Consider the following 18,651-nt stretch of genomic DNA (forward strand, 5'->3'; position numbering starts at 1 on the left):
GTGAGGAAGGAGCCCTTTCAAGAGAAAGTTTGGCAGTTTGAAGAAATAGAACAATTGTTGGAATGGGGTTCAGGAGTCAATAACACAAGAGAACATGGGGCCTTTGCAAAGCAGGGCGTAAAGGCTGCTGGTTGGCGAACTAGAGGAAGGCACCAGAAGTGGGACTCAGTGGCTCGAATGAGCCCAGTGCTTCAGTGGCCGAGCAAGGGCAGCTACAGAAACAGTAAGGTGTTTTGTCACCTTGTGCCGGACTGTTGTCCACGAGTCCAGGAAGGACAGAATAGTGACACGGACAAGCAGTCTCCTGGTCTGTGGCTTATTATTAATGAAGCAGTAAATGAGTCAGCCTGTTATTACTGGGAACTTTCTAGGGATCCTGGGCTCTATTCTCAGTGTTGCAAAAGCATAAGAATCCTATGTTCTCTGTCCAGTTGGTTGAAAAGGACAAAATTGGTGCAGGAATTATAGGGAATGATTACACCTGGGTGATCTGACCTGCAGGAAACCATTCATGCTTGCCAGCAAGGAGGTTGTGTGTGAGAACTCGGCCTTTTGTGGAGATTCTAAGCAGCTCGATGACAAAGGTCCAGAGTCAGGGTAAATATGATAAATTGCTTCAGAGAATGGACCCTAGTGGTGGTAGTAGTAGTAGTAATGATGATGATGATATCATGATGGCTGATATCTACTCAAACTCCTTTCATTCCTGTGAAAATTCCGGCACACAGGAATGAAAGAATTTTCACAAATTAATTTTCACGAATTAATTAAATTAATCCTTATCAACAACCTACAGGGAAGAAAAGTATTTTCATTACCATTGTACTGGTGACTAAACGGTGGCACGGATAGATGAAGTAACTTGCTCAAGGCCACAGGTAGGAAGCGGCTAAGGCAAGATCGGTATCTGGGAAATCAGGCTCTAGGCCCTGCTTTTAATCGCTGTCTACGTGAACTTCTTAAAAATAGTTGATGATCAAAGGTGACAGCAGCATCTCCAAAAACTGGGTGGGTATCTCCGAGCAGATTCTTTCTGGCCTGAGACAGAGTGACAGATGTCAGTGGTGGGATCATATCTGAAACTAAAGCAAAATGATTTGATATGTTTGGTGGATGATACCAGCGCCCAGTTTCCAGTTCATCCCTGTCATTTCTGAACCTCAGGCTCCAGACATCCAGACTAGGGCCTGATTTTGACCTCTGTGCTTGGTGCACTCTTGGTGCTGGGAGAAGGTGTCCTTGGCTTGGGCGAAGGGCAAGTCAAGGGAAATGACTTGGCCTCTCCGAGTTGACACTGGAGCTGGGGAAGTGGGACTTGGAGTTAGGGAATGAGAGCACAGATCTATGGGCTTCTTCTAGAGACAGTTAGTGTGTGTCTCATGTGTATACATATTTGCAGTGTTATCCTTACATGAGAAGAGCATGTTCTTACAAATCTATTTCAAATGATTACTGATACTGATTCACACTACTGTCTGTCCTCATGAATTTTCTCATGTAGGAAATGCCATAAAAATATCACAAAGTAAGGAGTTTTTTGGAAACATAAAAAGAGCTCTCTCTTGTAAAGGTTGGGAAACATTGTCCAGAGCACTGATCTCTAAACCCTTGAGAATTAGCTCCCTCGTCACTTCAGATAATTTGAGCAAACTCCATAAATGTGCATTTATTATAAATTATGTCAGTGGTACTAATCTATTATATAATATTATAACTATTCATAAAAATAGAAGATAAAAATTGAAATGTTTGTCTTTTCTTTCCTACACCATTCCGGCATCTTGCGTGATGTAAGGGGCTACATGCCCCCCACTTTGAAGACAAGAGTGGATTCTGGGAGCAGTAGTGGAATGGCTTTTTTCCCTTAGGCCTGACTTTGAAGTTTAATGAGCCATTTTCAGTCAAGAGCCTAGTTCTGTTTGCTCAAGCCCAAGGGTCACCAGCTCAGCTTTTTCACCAGAAGGACCAAAGTGTGGGACGTGATAAAGCAGAGACAAGGAACCCTATAATTCATTAGCTGCTGAGCTTAGGGTAGAAGTGTTTAACGGGGGGGTCTCACAGCCCAGCACTGGGCACTTGGGGGGTACATGGTAGGCAGACTGGCAAAGCCTCAGGACAGCTTTCTCATTTGTTTTCCACTCAGGAGTCCAGAAGCAACATTGTGCTGACTCAGGGGAGGTTTTCAGTGGCTCAGCCAGTTTCACTTTTCTCCTTCCTACAGACTGATAGAAGCATCTAGATTGGACTCCTATACTTCTTTCTGACACTCTCCCAGGGGCCCACCTCGTTGTGGGAAACAGCCTGTTGGCTAAAAAGTCTTTCTCAGTTTCCTGTCTTATTTTCTTGGTCTGATGTCCTTGGCAACTTCAGTTGCTGCTCCCTTCCTCAAGACCTATAAAGACTCCCCATTACCTAACATGGAATCCAACCTCCTCATTTGGCATCCAGGACTCCATCTTACTTTATTTTTAAAGATTTTATTTATTCATTGGAGAGAGAGAAAGAGAGCACGAGCTGGGAGTCGGCGGGGGTGGCAGAGGGAGGAGGAAAAGCAGTCCCCCGCTGCTGAGCACAGTGCCCTGCACGGGGCTGCATCCCAGGACCCCAAGATCATGACCTGAATTGAAGGCAGATACTTAACTGACTGAGCCATCCAGGCTCCCCCAAGACTCCATTTGACCCATCCAATTCTAACCTTACGTGTCTTTACATGTAAACCTCTCCTTCAGCCAGGCTGATCTCCTTATGCCTTGACACTCCTACATACCCCACTCCATCCCACCAGTGTGTGTGTGTGTGCGTGTGTGCGCACGTGCATGCAAGTGTGTGCACACACACAGGGTTTTTGCTTATTCTGTCATTATGGCCTCAGGCTGATTACCCCAAGTGGACATCCTTCCTCATCCTTCTCCATCAGTCAAACTACCTGCTCTTCAAAAATAAGATGAGATCTTCCTCTTGTATAGAGATTTTACCGAATGCTTCTCCACATGTGGTCCTTAGACGGCCCGCATCATGTCATCCCCTAGAATGGTGGTTAGGAATGTGAATCCTCCGTTCTCACCTCAGAACCTATGAACCACAACAGGAAGCAAGCCCAGGAATCTGCATTTTATGAGGGTGTTTCTGGTGTGCAGGGCAGTCTGAGGGCTGCTGTTACCTGGTAACGTGGGGCACAGCCCTCTCTTTTGCCACAGACCTGCATTTTTCTCTTGAGTTAAGACCTATGGACAGGCACGTCTGAGTGTTCTACAGTGACTTCCTGGCTTTCAGGTCATTTGTAGGCCTCTCCCAGGGAAGCTCTGTTCTTCCTCCCACCTTCCCCTCCCTACCCTGGCCCTTGTGGCAGCTCATTAAGGAGCTCCTGCACATCCGGAATGTATGAGGGCTGGAGGCCTGAAGACTTCAAGTCATCTTGATGGCCATTGACCATACCTGCACTGAGAAACCGGGCTCGAACGGCTGAAGGAAGGACAGACTGAGGGCTGGGAGTGTGAAGTGGGAATTAGGGGCACAGCGGGTCTCCCTGATAGGACTGAATATGTTTCCCAGCCTGCAGAGAGGAGAGCTGAACGGGAACACCAGCCATGCTTGTCTGCAGTAGAGTGGAGAACTCCTAGGATCATGAGCTCTCGGCTGACCTTCCTCTTTTCTCCAGGCTTTCTCTTGTCCCATCAGGGGTCCCTGGACATGAGCTAAGTTGGAAGATGAAGACTGAGGTCTAGAAATTGAGTGTTGTCAAGTCTACCTCTGTCAGCCAACTGGACAAATAGCAATTCCAGTGGGTGCCCAGAAACTCTAGCCTCTAGTCAGGAAACAAGGGGAAGCATACTGAAAGTTCTGTCTGGCTGGAGTTTGGCGTTACCTTTGTCGTCTTAGCGAGGGGCCTCACTGCATTCAGGAATTGGATTCTGTGCGTGCGTGTGTGACCAATTAGTATAACCAGCCTCATCTTGGATTCAAAAAAAATCCCCAGATGGAAGTAATTGTATTCATAAGCCCTTGTATTTTTAGAATGCCTTTTCCAGAAAGCTCAAAGCATAGCAAACACTCTGTGGCATAACCTAGTTTGTTTCTGGACCATCTCCAGGTATTTGGTAAAGGAGCAGCTTCTATAATTACTGTCATTTTACATTTGGCGGATGGAGAATCTTTGTGGGTTGAAAAGGTCACATGGCATTAGGGGCAGAACTGGGAACAGGACACTCAGCTTCTACTCCTGTCTCGATCATTGATTTCCAAACAGAGGCCCACAGATTCCTGCTGTGATGGCTGCTTAAGAAGCACGTGTGGAATTAATTAAAAATATAGATTCCTAGACTTCCTTTCTCTAAAGATTCCAACTCAGTAGGTCTGGGGTGGGACCCAGGAATCTATATTCTCTACCAGTATTCCAGATGATTCTGATGCACCGCCAGCTCTGGAAACTAGTACTCCGGACCATATGCCAGCCACACTACCCACGTATTTCCCCCTAGAAAGGTCTTTGACTGAAACATGCCTTTTTCATGTTTTTCGTCTTGCCACCCACCCTCCAACTCCCCCAGGCCTCCCAGCTCAGGCCAAGAAACACGCTGAGTCCGCCAGGAACACGCTGCTGACCTGGAAGGACAGCACGACCTCAAACAAGGAGAAGAAGGAGATCCTGGACGCTCTGGTCATGCTGTACTATACCCTGGGGGTGGCCTGGCTCCTGCAGAACCGATATCCTTCCTTTCCTAGTGGGGGTCTGGTGATCCGGGCCCGGGGCCCCCTGCGCCTGCCAGACGGGCTGTCTCACCCAGGAGTCAGGGAGATCGAACCAGGCTCCATGGCTCTGTCCCAACAGCCAGCCGCCTCCTCCCTCGCTAGCCTCTTGTCTCCATCCAGATAGGTAGGGATGTCCCTCCTCTGTCTGTTCATGTGAACTTGGAGTTGAGCCGTGGGAGGGATCTCACTGGTGACACATTCCCTAGCCAGGTGAAAAGTTTTCGGCATCTGTCCTACCTTTCATTGAGCACCAAGAGGATCAGTGTTGGCAGTGAAGACGCAGGCGATGGTGGTGGGAGGAATGTCAGGAAGAGGGAGAATGGGTGGTAATTTACAGCACTGCGGGTCATGCAATCCCCTGGATCCCCTGAGGAGCTTTAAAAAGTATTGCTGTTTGGGTCGCACCCCAGAGATTGTGACTTAGGAGGTCTGGGGTGCATCCGTTTTTTGAAATTTTTAAAAAGTCCCCCAGGCGATTGTAACATGTAGCCAGAAACCTCTGATTTAATGGACTCTTGATCATTTTAGTTTTTCTGAAATGCTGTCAAGAATACTACCCGGGAAGCTGGAAGCCAAGCAAAATAGCAAAAAAAAAAAAAAATTGTTCTCTATATCCCAGGGCGAAACTGTTACTCTGCCAAAAGTTTGTGATTTTGACAGCCTTTTGGTACCATCTCTTATTGAGAACCGTTAAGGGTGTTTCATGTTCATGTAAACCACAGTTGGAATCGTACAGAGATGAGCGTGGCCTCTGCGGGGTGGGGGGGGTGCCACACACATTTGTAAAACATTCCTTATTTTTAAAAAAAATTAATGATGAGTCGTCTTTGAGACCATGTGCCCCTAGTCTCCCCTCTACACATCCTTGTCTCGCTACTCTTTTGGTCTTGATACTCAGCTTGCAAAAACTGATCTCTGACCTTCCTCTGTTATGCCCTTAGAAGGGGCTACTGAAAATGCGGCAAATAGAAGGATGTTTGGGAATTGAGGGGACTTCCTGTTGTTTGCTTCTTGCCAAAAACCTGCTTTGCTTGGACTTTCTAAATGATCCAGAAAGTCCCTTTCAGCAGACTTTGTTCCTTTCTTTTATCATTCATAGGAACCAACGGAACCAACGGGGGGGGGGGGGGGGGGGAGGGGGACTGCATGGCTCTTGCCCACGGGGGATGCCTGCGCAGGAAACATAGCCAAGGGTACAGTTTCTGTTCACACCTCCCATGCTCACCACCCACCCCAGCGCTGGATTCAGGCTATAGCATAGGAAACCCGGGGCTCTGTTCATTTTCTAAAGAATTCTTGACGACATACCATAAGGAAAATAAAGAACACAGTAAAGTGCCCATTTTCAAATTCTGCTTTGTTTTCCCAAAGGGCCCTTTTATTTGCTTGTCACCTGCTGTCCCTGGCAATGGGGGAGTTGGTGTGCCTGGCCTTTTCCTTGACTGTGTCACTGGCAGAGAGGCTTATTTCAACCTGCAGAAGGCAGAGAGAAACATGAAGGAGCTGAGAGAATTATTTAAGGGAGGTGTACGCAAATCCCAAGTCTCAGAGAAAGACCTGACCATTGCTTTGGGCAGGTAAGATCTGGGCTTTGAGAAGGAGGCCTGGAATTACATGATGGTTCTGTGTTCTCTCTGTAGAATGGGAGAAACATACTCAGGGTGAAAAAAAACCTAGAGCCTCAAACGTGGTAAAAGAGGCTTGTGTTTCTCAAAAGTACACCCCATGGTCCGAGCTTTGTGGGCAGTGCCCTTTAATCCTAAAATACCACGAGGTCCGGTCCAGCACAGTCACGATCTCAGTAGACAGAGGGCAGGCTGAGAGTAAACATACTGTCCACGGTGATGAGCTTTAAGTGTTGGACCCATGGTCTGAACTCAGGGACACCATGGGATTTGTTTAAGTCAGAACCAGACTTCGCTGTTTTGCAGCTGAGTTAGGTATCCTCAGAGATAATCATGATATTTACATAGGAGAGTGGGCCCATCAGATTAGCAGAAGAAAAGACTAAAAGGCTTACAACTCCCTATACAAATCTATTCCCTAGATTTCAAAAATATCTTCACACCCTTGAAAGCAATCTGTTTCCAAAACTGTAAGCGCTTGGCATGGTAGGGAAGGTGACTGAAGGGTAAGTAAGTGAAATACCTGAGTCACGTCTGCCTGCTCTAACCATGAATCTAGAAATCAAATGGAAAGTGGAGGGGAGGTGTTGGAATGCCCAGAGCTAATCTAACAAGGAATGTAAGTCCACAAGGCCATAAATTAGAGTGCAGTGAATGTCTGCTGCCATCACATGGGTCAGTGGCTAAGGTTTTTGTGCCTCATGGGAAAGATAGCTGTGTTCCTTTTTCAGAGTAAATTCTAGTGCATAGTTCATTCATTCATTCTGCAATATTTACCTAGTATCTATTTTGTACTTGCACTGTTCTAAGTGTTGGAACATTTACTAGGTATAACTGTATCCAAGACACTAGTCTTTTGAGTGCTTCACATAATTTATTTACTTCAATCCTCTACTATAAGCCCGTGAGGTAGATATTTTTATTTTCATTTCACAGATAAGAAAATTAAGGCACAGAAAGAGTAAATAGAGGAGCCGGCATGTAGATGGGGCCTCTGAATCCATAGCTCACCTTCTGCACTGCATCTAATTATGTTTTAGAGTGAACAAATCTGTACTAAATCCCTCCTCATTTTAAAGGTAGGGAAAATAAAGTGTGACTGTACAGGCCAGACATCTGGGCTAATATCTCCCTACAAGCTCTTGGTGAGAGGCATTTTTCATTCTGTAACTTCTGCTCTTATGGTCTGATTCATAAAATATTTTGGTAAAGAATTATCAGATAACAGGCCAGTACTCTTTTGATGGTTAAATTATAAATTGCAGAATGCCTTACCTAAAATAATTTAATACACACACATTTTTTTTTTTCAATTTGGAAATATAAAGATAGAAGCAAAATGTGAGGGGGAGGAAAATTGATTGTGTATCTGCTATATATTAAGTGATTTCATGTATAAATTTTAACTTAATCTTGGGTATTCTTAGCCTTGTTTTATTTGGAAGAAAATATAGGCTAGTGGAGTTTGACTGTTAAGCCAATAACTATTGAGAAACAACTTTGAACTACCATGTTCTCCTTGTATCTTACTGTGTCTAGAGGGATAAACCTGAATGGGATGCTATTTTATTCTCATTTTTAAAAATTCTATTTTGTTTTGGAAGCTTTGAAAATACAGATATGAAAAAGAAAATAAAAGTTAGTTTTAATTTCACCCCCTAAACATAACTGCTATGGGCATTTTAGTTAGATATAGATATAGATAGATATACATTTTAGTTAGAGATAGGTATATAGATAGATAGAAATATATATCAAGGTCAATTTCTAGGATAATCACATCACTTTTTTATAACTTAGCACACTTGATTTTTGCCCATATTACTTAGTCTAAAAAAGAGGCATGATTTTTAAAGTCTGAAGTATTTTATTGTATCACATGTCATAATTTATTTAACCCACTGCCTTTTGGAAGGGATATTTATGTTGTTTTCTCTTTCCTTTCTCATTTTTAACTGAGGAGGGCTAAACTAAACTAAATCAAACAAGACAAAGCATTAATTTTGCATTGGTTTGAAAGAGAGGGAGCGAGAAGTAATCAAATTTTATTTTGATTTTAGAAAATCTGTGTTTATGAGTAAATCATCCCACCTTTGTGAATTGCTGGAAGCCATTTTTTCCATTTGTTTTTTTATAAAATTAGACTACAGCATGCTATATGCATGGAAGCGAATGGTAGTCAGTGGAATCTGGTTGGCGAAATGCAGATTAATAGGAGTTTGTTTCTGCACGACTGGATTTTTAGCTAGCCACTGAGATGATTGGCCTATGAAGGCCAAATTGTTTTGTTCTTAGAATCAGTTCCTTTTGTGTCTGGACAACTCTCTGACTTTGCATCTTTGTCCCTCTTATAGGGCCTCCTTGGCCATCCACAGATTGAACCTTGCTCTGGCATACTTTGAAAAGGCAATTGGCAATGTTATTGCTGCGGAGGGCAGTAGGACATTGGATCTGGTCAGTCTCTATGAGGAGATCGCTCAGATTGAGCAGCTGAGGAGGAACCATGATCAGGCCATCCAGTACTTGCAGCAGGTTAGTAAGTTGGCTGGACCCCCAGCCCAGAGGCTGTGTTTGGCCCCAGGCCCTAGTCTCAGGGCCAGGGAAGCTTGGGCTTCTCAGAAGAACAAGGGGGTGGGATGGATTTCCTGGCAGATCCACAAGAGCCCTTCCTCAACCTTAAACTACAGGGTCAGAGGTCACTGACTCAAGGGTGGGTGTATCTGCTCTTTGACCTGATCTGAGACCAGATTTCCCATCCCAGGCCTCACCTCAATTCTGTGGGTACTAGGAACAGGTAACCAAGTGAGTCTGCTCCAGGGAAAAAAGCCATAGGGGCAACCAAACTTAAGTCTTTAGCAAACACAAAGGGCTTTTTTTAAATGAAAAAAATCATGATATTTTGGTGTAATGGTGTCATTTGTCCTCTAGGCTAGTCTAGCTGTTTGTATCAACAGGTCTAAACTTAAACTGACAAAAAGGTTTTTCACTTGGAGGTCACTAATTTGACAAATGCCCAGGGGAAAACAAAACAGAACCGGAAGGAATGTTGAATATATTATAATGAAAACAGTGTAAGGCATTTTTACCTGTCATGTACTTGAAACTTGCCTTGAAACTGCTTGTTGAACTCACCTTTTCTCTCCTCAAATGGGAATCTGGCCTGTGGCTTCAGGTATCTCCCAAAGTCAAAAGTGGATCAAAATATCTGATTTTCTGTATCATAGAAAATGTCCAATACAATTCAATGGAATATATGAAAACAGGCTGACATTGTAGCAAAGGCATTGCAGGTAATCCCACAATCCAAAGTTACTAGTATCATACAGTGGAGAAATGTTAGGGAATGCAGCTCTGTAAACATTGGTCAGATCAGAATAGACAAAACAATGTATAATCAGTGTTTCCCAGCAAAAAGTAATAGTTAACATCTATGGAATGCCTTTACTATGTGCACTTGAGGATGTAGCTTTTTAGTCCATGCAGTAACCCTGTGCTGTGGAGGCACTATTATCTTTTTTACGGGTGAGGAAACTGAAGCATAAAGAGTCATAGCTAATTCAGCTGAAGTTGTGTGTCTAACAAGTAGGAGAGCAGGGATTTGAACTTAAGAAATCTGAGCCCTCAGAACCTATACTCTTAACAGCTCTGAACTGTCTTAGCTCCATAGTGTTGTCTGATAATCACCGGAGCTCCTGAAATACCTTGTGGTGTTCACCCTGTGAACTGTGAAGCTTGGGTGGTTTTTGTCTTGCTGGTGGAAGCGGACCAGATGGTTTCTCTCTTCTTTTTCCTTCCATTTTAGTATGAATGATAATAGTAATAAAATCGCCACTTCTCTCATGCTTATGACATTCCAGGTGGTATTCTAAACACTTCACATATATTAATTCATTTAATTTTTTCAGCGACTTTTTGCAAGAGTCATTTGCGAAATTCCTATTTTATATTTGAAGACGTTAGTGACTTGCCCGATGTCATAAGCGGCTCAAGTGTGAAAGGAACCCAGGCAGGATGGCTTTCCGATCCACATTCAACTCCCCTGCACTTCCTTTGATAACAAGCCTTTGAGAGGCGGAACTAAAGTTGTAATTGTAATTTTGCTTTGAAACTTAATAAGAAATAATAATAGCTAATGTTTATCAAGAACTTACCATGTGATGGTACTATGTACGCCCAGCGCTTTGCATGTGCCGTCTCATTTAGTCTTTTCCAAACCCTAGTTGATGGAAGCTGTATATTTCTTCTACGTGTGAAGGTGAAGTTACTTGTTCAAGACTCACAGCTCACGGTGAGGAAGTAGCTGGGATTCAAACTCATCTCTCTTGTAACTCCATGGTTGGGTACATGCAGCTCTCAACTAGCAATTTCATGAGAGCTATTAGAAAATCCTCAGTAAAACACTGTTGTTTGGGTACTTCCTTGATCATGATTTTCTCTATTCCAGGCCCATTCTATCTGTGTTTCTTTGTTCACTGAAGTCAGCCCCCAAACTGCAGAGGCAAGCGCGTTACTAGCCAAGGCTCATGCCATGTCTGGAGAGGCCCAACACCGGGGTAGGTGGAGGGTGTAGTTGGCAGTTATCCTCATTTCCCTTGGGAGGGAAGCACACTGGCAATGGTCTATCTATCAATATTGACAGGTTATAATCAGCTATTCATGACTGTGATGGAAAAATTAGACTGGATGCCATTTTGTATGAAATCATTTACACATGGATTTAGGCACAATATCTCCACACATTAGTTGGAACATCAAAACCAATAAAATCATCTGATTTCTATTTCCTTTATTCCCTTAGAATCTCAGCAGAATTCACCTGCGTAAAGAGTAGAGAGATCATACATGCTATGAATGTGACCTGTGGCATATCAGTTGATGAGGAAATCCAGTGATAAAAGACAAAAACATGGGCTCCTTCTCCCTCCTCCTCCATTCTCAGCCTCCTTGACTCTTTCCCTCTGGCTGACAAGAGAAAATGTTTGTAGCAGCTAGAATTTTCATGACCTATATTCAAAAGTGAGGTGCTGGGGGTTCTGGAGGAAAACTACGCCATGAATTCACCCATTGGCAGTAGTCCTTTCTCAGGCAAGGTCATCCTTTGGAAAGTTAATAGCTTTGGGAAAGACACAAAAGAACTGGTGAGGAAGGACTGCAGCCCTGCTCAGAGGAGGTGACTGGGTCAGATTAATGATGCTAATGGATTCAGTGGCCCATTAGGAGAAATTTGGGATTTCTGAAGAATATGTGAAGAACATTTAAAAATGTTGATTTTTCTCTGCTTATCAAAGGAATCCATTTAGGTGTACATTATTTTCTAGTTGTGTATGAAAAAGAAACAATTATAGGAAAAGTTTTTCATCCTACTTTTTTCTATTCTTTATATTTCCCCATGCATTAAACAATTTTGTTCAATTTTCAGAAGTTACTTGATATTTTGGTTATTCTTTTCTTTTACATAAGTGTTCATTGAAGACTTTCTGATTCTGTGTTTTCTAGCTAATCATCTTCCTTCTTTAAACAATTTTCTTGTATATACTAACAGTATTTGTACTCCATCTATATGTTTGAATTTTTTTAAATAGTCTTCGTGGTTAAAAACACATTTAGTCTCTATTTGAATATTGAGTAAAAATTGATGAGTAAAAATTTTGTTGAAATAAGAAAATTTTATGCTTCTCGAGTTGGGAGATTCTAAGGCCGCCTTATTATTTTCTTGTATACTGATTTTTAACTTTAAAGAAGATTTGGATCTTCACCTCCTATCATTCACTAAATTCCGAATGGGTCCCATTTTAACATCAAAACTGAAAATGTTAATTATCCAGAAGGAAACACAGTATTGAAATCAAAATTCCTAAAACTAAAAACTGGAAAAAACTGTCTGAGCACATGAAGTTATACTAGGAAAGAGGTTGGTAGCTTTAATTATAAAAAGATCTAAAACTTGTGTCTGTCACAAAATACCACAAATAAAATGAAAACAACATAATCCAAGATGAACAGAAAACTCGAATAGGCCCTTACTTATTAAAAAAAAGAATCTGTAGTTAACTTTCTGAGAAAGAAATATCAACGTCCATATGATGTCACTGGGTAATTCTACTTAACATTTAAAGAAGGATTAACATCCATCCTATAAAATCTTTTCCAGAAAATTGAATAGGAAGGAACATTTCCCAGCTCATTTAATGAGGCTAACAGTACCCTAATACCAAAACTGGGTAAAGACACTACAAGAAAAAATGAGAACACAACTATAAATACCTTCATGCACATAAATGCAAAAAATCCTCAAGAAAATATATAGCAACGTATAAAAAAGAATAATATACCATGATCAAGGGGAGCTTTTTTCTTGAGGATATCAGGCTGGTTCAGTATTTAAACCTGAATGAATGTACTCTATCGTATTAACAGTCCAAAGATGAAAAGCATATAATCTTATCAGCTGATGCAGAAGAAGCATGTGACAAAATGCAACATCCTTTCATGATGGAAGGGGAACTTTCTCAATCTGATAAAAGGCATGTGCAAAAAACCTACAGCTAACATCATGCTTAATGGTGAAAGAGTGAGTTTTTTGCTCATAAGATTGGGAACAAGGCAAGGATATTCATTCTCATTTCTTTTAGTTAACATAATACTGGATGTCCTAGCCAGTGCGATAGGCAAGAAAAAGACATACAGCTTGATTGATCTTAAAAATTTTTAAGTTTATTTAAATGTGGGGATTGAACTCATGACCCCAAGATCAAGAGTCCCATGCTCTACTGACTGAGCCAGGGAAGTACCCCTGAGACATATAGCTTAAAATAAATAAAATGGTCCTCATTTGCAACAATACAGCTGTTTCTGTTGAAAATTCCATGAAATCTGCAAAACTCCTAGAACTAAAAACTGAGTTTAAGGTTAGCAAGATCACAGGATATAATAAGGTCAACACACAGAACCCAGTCATATTTCTATATATTGGCAATGTACAACTGGAAACTGAAATTTTTGGAAACAATAGCCACCTCCTCCCAATGGAACAGTTAGATGTAAATCTAACAAAATATGTATAGTATATGAATGCGAAAACTACAAAACCCTCATCAAAGAAACCAGAGATGACTTAAATAAATGGAGATATAATATATTCATAGATGGGTGACATACAGTAAAGTTGTTATTTGTATAAAAATTGGAGTATTGATTTAACATAATCAAAATCCCAGCAGGAATTTTTGTAAATATAGACAAGCTGAGTCTAAAATTTATACAGAAATGCAAAGAAATTAGAACAATTGAAACAATTTTGAAAAATAATAAAATTGGAGGACATACTACTTGATTTAAGGTTTACTATAAAGCAACGGTAATCAAGAGAGTTTGGTATTGATGAAGGGACAGAGTTCAGAGTCACTGGAACACAACAGAGAGTCTAGAAATAGACTGAATAAGTATGGCCAATTAATTTTTGACAAAGATGCTAAGTTCAGTGTGGAAAGTGTATTTTCAACAATGGTATTGGAACAGTTGAAACAATGGTATTCACATGCCAAAAGAAAAAAGAAAAGAAAACCCACTTTCATAAACATATACAAACATTAACTCAAAATGGATCATTGTCCTAAATGTAAGAGGTAAAATTTGCATTTATTTTACAATAGAAAAATAGAGGAAAAAATAAGACCAAACATTACATAAAGAAAACAAATGGCCGATTAATCACATGAAAAGTTTCAATCATAGTAATAATGAAGAAACAGCAAGGATACAAGTTTCTATCAGATTGTCACCACTGCAAAAAATGATAACATTTAGGATTGATGAGAGCAATTTGACACAAACTCTCAAGTATAATTTGACAGAATGTTACACATCTTAAAATGATACATATCTTTAAAATCAAGTTTTCACCCATCCTTTGTAAAAAAATTTTAAATATGAAAATGTCTATTGTGGGAAAACAGGTCTGTTCATTCACAGATGGTGGGAGTGATAGTATAAATTGATAGGAAATTTGCAATACAACCTGATAATACCTAGTAAAATCAAAAGGAAACCTATATAAGGATGTTCACTGTGGCACTGTAATTATTTAAAAAAAAAACTGGAAACAACCTAAATGTTTATCAGTGAGTAAAAGGAATATTGGGTATGTTAGTGAGATGGAATTCTATAGTCTTTAAGAGGATTAGACTTTATAAATAAAAAGGGTTAGAAACAACAACATTAAGGAGAAAATACCTTGCATTTGTAGGACATATATGTGGATATATATAAACATGACATGCCTACTTCAGATTAGGCAAAACTGCATCAAAATGTACATCACAATGGTAGAGACTTTGGGCTCTGCCTTCACAAAGAGGTCTGTGAATCCTTTCAACACACACACACACATTGAATAAAATGGTCAAAAACAGTCATTTGAGGGCACTGGAAATAAATAAGCAGACGACAAATGGCAAAGCATTCTTGAAAAACTGCTAGAGCTTTGGGTAAAGAAAGACTCTTCTTGGCCTTTCTGCCTGAGGCTGCTCGCACCCACCCACTGCACCCCTGCTCCCCCAACCCCACCCCCAGTCCATGAGAAGAGCTGGCTGAGAAAACCAGCAGCTTTGTGGCAGAGACCTCGGACTCAGTTCAGAGCAAGGGGCAAACAGATTCATCATCAAAGCCTGAGTATTTGGTAGCCCAAAGTTGCTGTCCTGGTTTTTTAGGAATTAGAGGCCACTCAGAAATGTTAACAGGAAAACCTGAAAATGAGAGCCAAGAAAAGGCCACATAAGCCCTGAGTCCACTGGAAAATGACATTATATGGGCAGAGGAGATGTGGAAAATCATGAGTGAAGGAGACTTGAAATGCAGCAGAGCTTTGAATGCACACCTCAGTCTACATACAGATCAATTGATAGAGAATAGAAGACAAACACTGTAAAGGTTTTTGAGCACAACCTCTTTCCGAGTCAGTCACTTGGATCAACTCTAAACTTAGCAGGCAGAGGGGTAATCCCAGGAATCCAGATCAAAATTAAAAAAAATAAGCATTAAAACACAAGCAAAGATTCTAGTCTGGCATGTAGGAGCTTGGAAGCTGTCGCTCCATCCTAACAAAAAGTAAAAAGCTGAACAAACTGGAAAACCAACCACTCTTCTTAGATCTGGCAGAGAGGTGAGGTCACAGGGCAAACTACTGCCCCTAAAACTAGAGAGACCAAAGCATCCAGAGAACCCCAGTTTGCCTGAGCGGATGCCTATCTCTACTGCAACCAGTACTGAGGTAGGAATACCTGACCTGTAACTGATAAATTTCTGGAAGCTCAGTGTGCACAAGACGGAGAGTTAAAAATTCCAAGTACCTGGTCATAGAGGAGGACTCCACACATTTGTGAAATTTACTTCCAGAAGCTTGACCAGGTTCTCAAAGTGAAAATGGAGAGAAATGCCCCCTTGCTTCCAACAGGGAGAGGGGATAAGTAACCAATTAAAAATATGCTAGAGCTTGCTTCTCAAGAAGGCCTGTCCTTAAGACACTATTTCACCAGAGTCTAAAGTATTGGGCAGGTTTTTCAGAGCCAAACGAGACTGGGGGAAGGAAATACCCAACTTCAGCCTCCTCTAGCCATCCTATCCTACCCAAAGGAAAAAGGGACTGAGAGGCACTTGTGAAGTTCACAGTTCAGAAGCAGAGGCTCACTGAAAGACTGAGAGCTAATCGTAGGACTATAGAATGCTTTCTCGCCTCTGCCCTCCAGCCCCAAATCTTACCACCAATTACTGGAGGCCTATTTGGAACAGTTTGTTTTACCCAGCACATCATGTCCACCTATTAAGAACAATTATAAGTCATGGTAAACAAAAACAAAAACAAAAAAAATCCCAAAACAAACAAAAAAACAAACCTAAAAAAGCACACAGTTTGAAGAGACACAGCAAGCATCAGAACCACACTCAGATATAGTAGGGATATTTGAATGATCAGACTGGGAATTTAAAACAAGGATGTGATGTCCAAAGGCAGGAGATAGGCATCCAAGCTCAAGATTAGGGAGAGAGACTTCACCCTTCTACCTTTTTTTGGTTTCTTTTTAAATTCTGTTTGAACCCTCAATGGATAGAATGATGGCCACTCATACTGGTGAGGGCAGATCTTCTTTACTCAGTCTATGGATTCAGATGCTGATTTCTCTTGGAGACACCCTCCCAGATGCACTCCAGAAATAATGTTTTATCAGCTATTTGGGGATCCCTTAGCATGGTCAAGTTGACACAAAATGAAACATGGCAGGTCTACTCCTTGTCAGCTTGATCCTTACAAGCATCTCCTCAAACATACTTAATTTTCAGATAGAGATATAATTGTGTTTAATATGCTGTAACTACCCTGGGTACTACTGGAAATGTACTAGTTACCCTTTCCCAGAAGAGATAAAGTCCTTCAATGATGTTTACTCTTCTGATATCCATAACTTGAAAACTATGATTAAAATGAATAATACTTAAATAGTGATATAATATCACTATGTCTTCTGTTCCATGAAAAGGGAATAAAAGAAGAAAAATAAGATATTTGCTTAAATGGGCATATGTACACACAAGCGTATTTATAACAAAATGAGGAAATACGACAGTTACAGTCCTCAGTTCTCTAAGTGGTCATCTGGTTGTAACTGCTGTAACTACCTTTTTGTACCACCTATCCTGTGTTCTCTTTGCCTTTAACAACCTCCTCACCTGGTAATGACTTTTTACTTTGGTGGGATGACCGAAGAAGCCTTCATTCCTGAAGTGAGTTCCTTGATCCAAAGCAATGCTGTGGAAAATACCATGATGGTGGGTGAGGCATTTGTGGGTTATGGATGGTAGTTTTGGTGGAAGCATTGCATACAGGGAAGGCAAATTTATATCCAGAGTAGATACCTCTTCTACTTAAGGACCATGAAGAAAATGGTTCAGTATAATCAGCTTGCTACCAGGTAGCTGGCTAATCACCTTAGGTAATGGTGCAAAAACAGAGGCTCAGTGTTGCTCTCTGCTGCTGGCTGATTGGGTACTCAGCCATGGATTTGGCAAACAAATGTCTTTGTTTTCAAGCTTGCTCCTGGTATCAAAATCTGTATTAGTCAGGGTTCTCCAGAGAAATATAACCAATAGAAGTAAAGGGAACACTGGTAAGTCTTAGAGTCCAAAGGCCCAAGAACCAGGAGCTTCAATATTTGAAGGCAGGAAAAGAGAGGTTTCCAGCTGAAGAAGAAAATTCACCTTCCTTTGCCCCCCCCCCCTTTTTTTTCAAATTGTTGAGGACAGATCTTTACTCAGTACTAATTCAGTTGTTCATCTCTTCCAGAAACCCCTTCACAGACACACCCAGAAATTGTTTTGGCAGCTGTTTGTATGTGGGCAAGGACATATGGGAAATCACTGTACCTGCCACTCAGTTTTTCTGTGAATGCAAAACTGCCTTAAAAAATAAAGTCTACTTTAAAGAAATCAAACATCTGAGCAAAGACATTAACATTCAGACACCTCCTAACATAGGAGGAGGTAGACTATAGTTAAGTCTAGGCAACTCATTAAAACCAAACCAAACAGGGGCACCTGGGTGGCTCAGTGGGTTAAGCTGCTGCCTTCGGCTCAGGTTATGATCTCAGGGTCCTGGGATCGAGTCCTGCATCGGGCTCTCTGCTCAGCAGGGAGCCTGCTTCCCTTCCTCTCTCTCTGCCTGCCTCTCTGCTTGCTTGTGATCTTTCTCTGTCAAATGAATAAATAAAATCTTTAAAACAAAACAAAAAACCTCACAAAAATATATCAGAATCTGTAGTTGCTACTATATAATGTCTAAAATGTATAGTTTCAACAAAAGAGAAGCATACAAAGAAAACAACCCATGGTTACATCCAGAAAAAGAATAGTCAATATGTCTTGACTTTGAGTGGGCTACATGTTGGATTTAGCAAACACTTAAGAGGAGCTATAAAATATCTTCAAAGGATTAAAAGAAACTGCCCAAAAAATTAAAAGAAAATGCAATGAAACTAGGAAGTCTCAACAGAGAAATAGAAACTATTTAGGATAAAAACAACCAAATGGAAATTCTAGAGTTGTAATATACAGCAACTGAATGAAAATTCATTAAATGATCTCAACATCAGATTTGAGATGGCAGAGGAGAGAATGAGATAGCTCAAAGGTATGGCACTGGAGATGATCTCCAAAGAGCAGAGAAAAAAGGTATTGATTTAGAAAAATGAACAAAGCATAAGGGATCTGTGGGACAATGCCTGGTGTA

At 41.1% G+C, this 18,651-nt stretch overlaps 1 protein-coding gene across 3 annotated transcripts in view; it reads left to right on the forward strand.

The window, feature by feature from the left end:
- TTC23L (tetratricopeptide repeat domain 23 like) overlaps positions 1-18,651 on the forward strand; it is a 55,387-nt gene that overhangs the window by 13,775 nt on the left and 22,961 nt on the right. For all 3 annotated transcript variants that reach the window (XM_059173766.1, XM_059173764.1, XM_059173765.1), the window contains exons 5-8: positions 4,548-4,704; positions 6,201-6,326; positions 8,729-8,906; positions 10,819-10,927. In XM_059173766.1, the coding sequence (XP_059029749.1) occupies positions 4,548-4,704; positions 6,201-6,326; positions 8,729-8,906; positions 10,819-10,927 (570 nt within the window). The remainder of the gene's footprint in view (positions 1-4,547; positions 4,705-6,200; positions 6,327-8,728; positions 8,907-10,818; positions 10,928-18,651) is intronic.

This window comes from Mustela lutreola, chromosome 5 (genome assembly GCF_030435805.1).
Source record: "Mustela lutreola isolate mMusLut2 chromosome 5, mMusLut2.pri, whole genome shotgun sequence".
Taxonomy (NCBI): Eukaryota; Metazoa; Chordata; class Mammalia; order Carnivora; family Mustelidae; genus Mustela; species Mustela lutreola.